Here is a 6,000-nt window from a genome sequence, read left to right as displayed (position 1 = left end):
ATTCCATCTGAATTTTGAAAAACTTTGAAAATTTGTCTTAAACAGGACAGTAGAAACACTGCATAGGCAAGTGCAAAAATTTGCAGAAGCTCAAGGCCAGAGCTGGGCACACTCAATGCTTTCTTGATGAACATTCATGGGAAACTGGGTGAATATGTCAACTGGCAAATTCTTCTAAGTTTCTGACTTTGTATCATTTGCATTTGTTTCCTTTTACTTAAGGATGATAGAGAATTCATCTTTATCTTCTTATTTTATGAACATGAATGAGTCAGATATACAGTAAAAAGAACACTGAAACAAATATAACAATGCCAAGCATTTCTGTTGCCAAGCAGGTGGTATGGAAGTTGGCCTGACTATTCATATTATCCTATTATTTATCTTTCCAGCAAGACCTTCTCTCTTATTTTAGCATTTTTTGATTACTAATGGCCTTTCCCCCAACCTTTGGGTTTTTAAACTAAGGTTTTAAGCTAACCTTAGGTTTTTAAACTAAGGGTATTAGAATCTTCTACAGAGTTTTAAAAGAAACAAAAAGGTCTTAGTCTTAACTCAGACTTAACAGTCTTTTATCTCACAAATTGAAATTAGGTTTAGGTTGGGTATGTATAAAATCTCTTTTCTTTCTTTTTTTCCTTTTTTTTTGTTTTTGTTTTTGGGCTACACCCAGCAGTGCTCAGGACTTACTCCTGGCTCTGCACTCAAGGATCACTCCTGGAGGGTTCAGAGCGGGCTGGAGCGATAGCACAGTGGTAGGGCATTTGCCTTGCATGCAGCTGACCTGGCCAACCCAGGTTCGATTCCTCCGCCCCTCTCGGAGAGCCCGGCAAGCTACCGAGAGTATCTTGCCCTCACGGCAAAGCCTGACAAGCTACCCAAGCTACCTGTGACTGACATATTCAATATGCCAAATACAGTAACAAGTCTCACAATGGAGACATACTGGGAACGCCCCATCAAATTGATGAACAATGGGAGAATAGTGTTAGTTGGTGCCAGGGATCAAACCCAGGTCAGCCACATGCAAAGCAAATGCCGTACCTGCTGTACTGTCACTCTGGCACTACACTCTGTCACTGTAGCACTGTCCTCCCATTGTTCATCAATTTGCTCGAGCCGGCCCAGTAAGGTCTCCATTGTGAGACTTGGTACTGTGTTTGGCATATGGAATACATCACGGGTAGCTTGCCAGGCTTTGCCATGCGGGTGAGATACTCTCGGTAGCTTGCCAGCGGAACTCTCCAAGAGGGACGGAGGAATCGAACCCAGGTCGGCCGGGCCGGCCATGTGCAAGGCCCTACCGCTGTGCTATCGCTGGCCCTACACACACAATTAAAAAAAAAAACCCTGAGAAACAGATACACACTTTATTTATATACTTTCCAATAAGTTTAATGCCTTGAGGATGTACCCAACATTACATGGATTCTATAGCAGGAAGGTTGTTTTGGAATCTTTTGCAATTTGGCCAGGCCACTGTTTTCAGGGTCATGAGTTATCTCTCCCCAGGTTACTTTGGTTTTGTTAGGTTTGCCACCAGGTGTCACTATGGTCTTCTTTACTTTGTACACGTCTGTGCATCTCTTGCCCAGATAGAATTCCATTTTATCCTGAGCATAAACACATTCAATTTTAAGAAGAACCGGGGGTTCCCTCTGGCTCCAGAGACCCCATTTATAGCCAGAAAAAATGTTTTCGGACCACAGCCTTCCAGGCATTTCTGTCATTTAATTAGTCCAGGCCTCCACGAGAATCTAAGATGGTGGAAAGAGCTGCACACAGTTTTTAAGTACTTACCAGGGATTCCTTTTTTTTTTTTTTTTTTTTGCTTTTTGGGTCACATCCGGCAATGCACAGGGGTTACTCCTGGCTCTGCACTCAGGAAGGAATTAAACCTGGCGGTACTCAGAGGACCATATGGGATGCTGGGAATCAAACCCAGCTTGGCTGCATGCAAGGCAAAGCCCTATCTGCTGTGCTATCGCGCCAGCCCCTTACCAGAGATTCTGAAGTGTACTAGGTAAAATTTCATTCTTAGTCCACTCACCTCCTAAAACATTCATCTCTCACCTCCTATTGATTCCACCCTCATACCTCATCTCAAATTCCCCTTTTCCCCAACAAATCTGTCTGAATGTCTTTAATGGAGGCAGATACTAAGCCAATGAAAGTTTTAAAATATGAGGGGAATTTTAATTGAGGTAGTATGAGATTAACAGATTAACAAATCAGTTACTGTTTGTAAGAATAAAAAACAGGACTCCTTTTCTTTTACAAATTAAGTTTAATGGATAATTCAGCTTCAGAAATAAAAATAACTTCTGAAATGAGAGTATAAACATGTTTATTAAGTGTTTTCAGAGTTTACTTCCTTCATTTATTAGCAAACAGTATCGATCCATTCTCTTGACTGAGTGTTGTAAAGATATTAAAATTTTAGGTAGATAAGCTACCTATTCCCATCATAAAACACCACAAATCCCTCAAAGGTAGAACAACTTCCCAGATTTGCCTTAATGTATATGGCTAAAATATAGCACCTGCTTGAAATAAAATAAGGAGTCAGAATTCACCTAACCACCATCCCAAAAGCATTCAGCATTAAACTCAAGTACTCAGACATTTCAGGAATTTGCCAATGACAATAAAATTAAGCAAATGAAACAAAATTTATAAAAGCTTCAAGGTTTTAAATGGGCCAATTTGGTAAATGTATTAAGTTACCAGACAGTTATGAAAGAAAAATATATTTCCAGCTGTTAGGAAATAGCTGTTTGTAATAGACACTTAACTGTTAATTTTTCTAACACTTGAATTGCTATTGTAACTGTTTTTGTTTGTTTATAATTCACGTCCTTATCATTAAGGACTCAGATATAAAAAGAATTCCTGCTTTATTCTCTACAAGCTGTCAACAAGATGAAAAAAAAAAAACGAAACAAAACAGAGCAGGGAGTGATATTCAGGTAAGCATCAGCAGAAAACTGAATAAACACTGAAGAGACGAAGACAATGCTGGAAGCACATATGATAATGTCTTCTGCAATGGGACTTTGGATGCAGACATAGCCAGACTCAGAACTTTTCAATAACAGCACTGAGCACAGGCCATGCCAAATGCTCGCTGAAAGTTCTAGTAATGCCTTCTAGACCAAAAAAAGAATTCACCTAAAGATATGTAAAGGCTCTGCAATGGATGAACTTACCTCTACTGTTGTTGGGGATTCATCCTTACCCTACCATCAAACTAAAAGCATGAAGAATTCTACCTAGAGAGCTCTTGGGGTTCTGTTTCTCTGATTTGCTATAAACTATTACTATAGATACCTGTTCTTGTGAAAACAAACCATACACAGTAAACTCCTGAGAAGCTATCCTAACAAGCTCTAGAAAAAGCAGAAAACCTGGAATCGATAAATAACCTTAAAAAAAGAACAACTCACTTTATCTTGCGATTCTACCTTCCACCCTGACCATTATATTGACTTCCTGTTTCCTGAGGTCCCTACTTTGGAGGAAAAATAAGGCATTGAAACTACGAATTGGATTATGCAGTCTAAATAACAAAGAGCAGACTAAATCTTCTCTCTCTCTCTTTTTTAATATCTTTCAGGCAGTCTTGTTTCTATTCCCTGGAAGTGTCACCCACACTATTAAATTCATTAAAAGAAATGATAATACCATTTATACTAAACACAATTAATCTTTGGATAGTCAAGAAAGCAAAATACTAATATCCCTAACTGGATTCCCCTAGGGGGAATCACACAAGCATACTGATATGAAGAATATTTTTAAAAATAGCAAACATTTAGCAAGTTAGCAACTTTTTTCTCCTGGACTTAAACTTCTGTACCTTTGAAATTTCCCATTTAAAATGTTTCCTTCTGCCCCGAGATGATCCTAATTCTATATTACTGAAGTAATCGGTTCAGTTTTAGCAAAGAAACAAACAACCTGACATTCCATCACATTCAACTAAAAAATTCAGAAGAAACCTATCAAAGCAAACTGCCACATAACTATAGAAACTGAATTTCAGCCAGGTTACATTGCTGGCATTATTTTTAAAAAAATTTTTCTCTCTCTCTCTTTCTCTCTCTCCCCCTTTCTCTCTCTCTTTTAACTTAATAAAGCTTGTCAAAGTTTCTAAGAAATCAACCGCGGCTTGAGCTTTTATTGCGTTCTGATTGGGATCAACAATTACAGAACCTGGGCCTCACAGATCACTCTCCCCATAGAGTGCAGAGGAGAAGGCGGTGTAATCCAGAGCACCAGGCACGCTGCCTGGCCCCGAGTAAGCGGGCATCCTCTTGATGCAGTACTGAGCCTGGTCTGGGGGCAGCTCTCGTCGTAGCTCCTCTGCCAGGATGTATGGCTGGAAAAACATGCAAATGTTCATGATCAATGCAAAATTGATCGCAGAAAACGGGTGGAACAGAAGCAGTGTTACTAATGACCCACAATGCACTGGGGGGAAGGAGGGAGTTGGGCTACACTCAAAGGTATTCAGGGGTTACTCCTGGCTCTGCACTCAGAAATTACTCCTGGGGATCATATGGGATGCCTGGATTGAACCCAGGTGGGCTACATGCAAGGCAAGCACCTTAACTGCTGTACCTTATCCCCAGTCCTCTTATTTGGTATTTTAAGGTAGTAAACATGTGCACTGATCTGTTTTAGCATGTTAATGTCCTTTTCCTCTCCGCCTAGGTCACAGGTTAAAAGAGTCATAGAGTCCAAACAGAATTTATGTATACTGTGTTTTTTAAAAATTTTGGGGAAATGTAATAAAAATATTCCACACTTGTAATTAAAACTCCTACCTAATTCTTATAGCATGTGTGTTGAAACACTTGTCATTTTTAAAATTTAATTATTTATACTTTTGTGTCACATCCAGTGATGCACAGGGGTTACTCCTGGCTTTGCACTCAGGAATTACTCCTGGCAGTGCTTGGGGGACCATACGGGATCCTGGGAATTGAACCCGGGTTGGCCGCATGCAAGGCAAATGCCCTACCCACTGTACTATCCAGCCTCTGTCATTTATTTTTTTTCAGGGAGTAAATGGCTATATTAACTTTACTCCAGAGTCTGGAGTTACTCAAGGTCAGGGTTACTGATCTTTCAAGGTTTCTCATTCCATAACATAAGATTTCAGTTTCTTTCTGTTTGTTTTGTTTTTGTTTTGAGGCCATATATGGCACTGCTTGGGGATTACTCCTGGCATGATGCTAGGGAGTCACTCCTGAGGGTGTTACCTGGGATGGAACCTAGGCCTCCTATGTGTAGAGCCTTTATTAACCCTTCGAGCTATCTCTGGTTTCTTGATTTCTGAGTCATATCTACTAACCCAGAATGTAAAATGCAGCTGAACCTGCACATATGAAACAAATAACAAACCAACAAAGAGTGGAAAGTTTACAAAACAGACACCCAGGGTTCCTGTGTAAAACTCCCCGTGAGGTCCAAGCACAAATGGCAGGAACAGAACGTCCGCTTCTCTGTTTCGGGCGCACCATGGCTATGGAGATGTGCTGCTCTTTGTTTTGGTTTTAGGACCACACCTGTGGGTGCTCAGGGCTTACTCCTGGTTCTGAGGGGTTTGGGGAACCAGATGGAGTGCTGAGGATTGAACCTGAGTCTGCTGCATTCAAGGTGAGTATCTTACTGCTGGTACTAACTGCATCTCGTGCGCTGCTTTTAATTTGATTGTTTATTTAGTCTTGACAATGTTCAGGGCTCACTCCTGGCTCTGTGCTTAGGGATCACTCCTGGTGAACTCAGGGGACCGAAGGGGCATGGGGAATTATACCTGCGTCAACCCTGTGCAAGGCCAGGGCTCTACCTGCTGTACCTGCTCCAGCCTCCCCAAAACAATATTGACATGGTAGAAAAAAAATCTCTAAGATCAAACTGCCTTTCTTTCACTTGCAGTGCCATTTCCTTTTCAGCAGAATAACCGAAGTGCAGAAAGCAACCCATCAGTACAGA

The 6,000-nt window shown here is 40.8% G+C and overlaps 1 protein-coding gene across 3 annotated transcripts in view; it reads right to left on the bottom strand.

Moving 5' to 3' along the window:
- Positions 1 to 2,330: 2,330 nt before the first annotated feature.
- The window catches only part of ACTN2 (actinin alpha 2), a 93,645-nt gene continuing 89,975 nt past the window's right edge, over positions 2,331 to 6,000 (bottom strand). For all 3 annotated transcript variants that reach the window (XM_056113610.1, XM_056113608.1, XM_056113609.1), the window contains one exon: positions 2,331 to 4,381. In XM_056113610.1, the coding sequence (XP_055969585.1) occupies positions 4,223 to 4,381 (159 nt within the window). In that variant the 3' untranslated portion in view covers positions 2,331 to 4,222. The remainder of the gene's footprint in view (positions 4,382 to 6,000) is intronic.

The sequence above is a fragment of the Sorex fumeus genome, unplaced genomic scaffold (assembly GCF_029834395.1).
Source record: "Sorex fumeus unplaced genomic scaffold, SorFum_2.1 ptg000021l, whole genome shotgun sequence".
Taxonomy (NCBI): Eukaryota; Metazoa; Chordata; class Mammalia; order Eulipotyphla; family Soricidae; genus Sorex; species Sorex fumeus.
The sequence above is the reverse complement of the archived record's forward strand: the minus strand, read 5'-3'. Positions and strand labels throughout refer to the sequence as shown.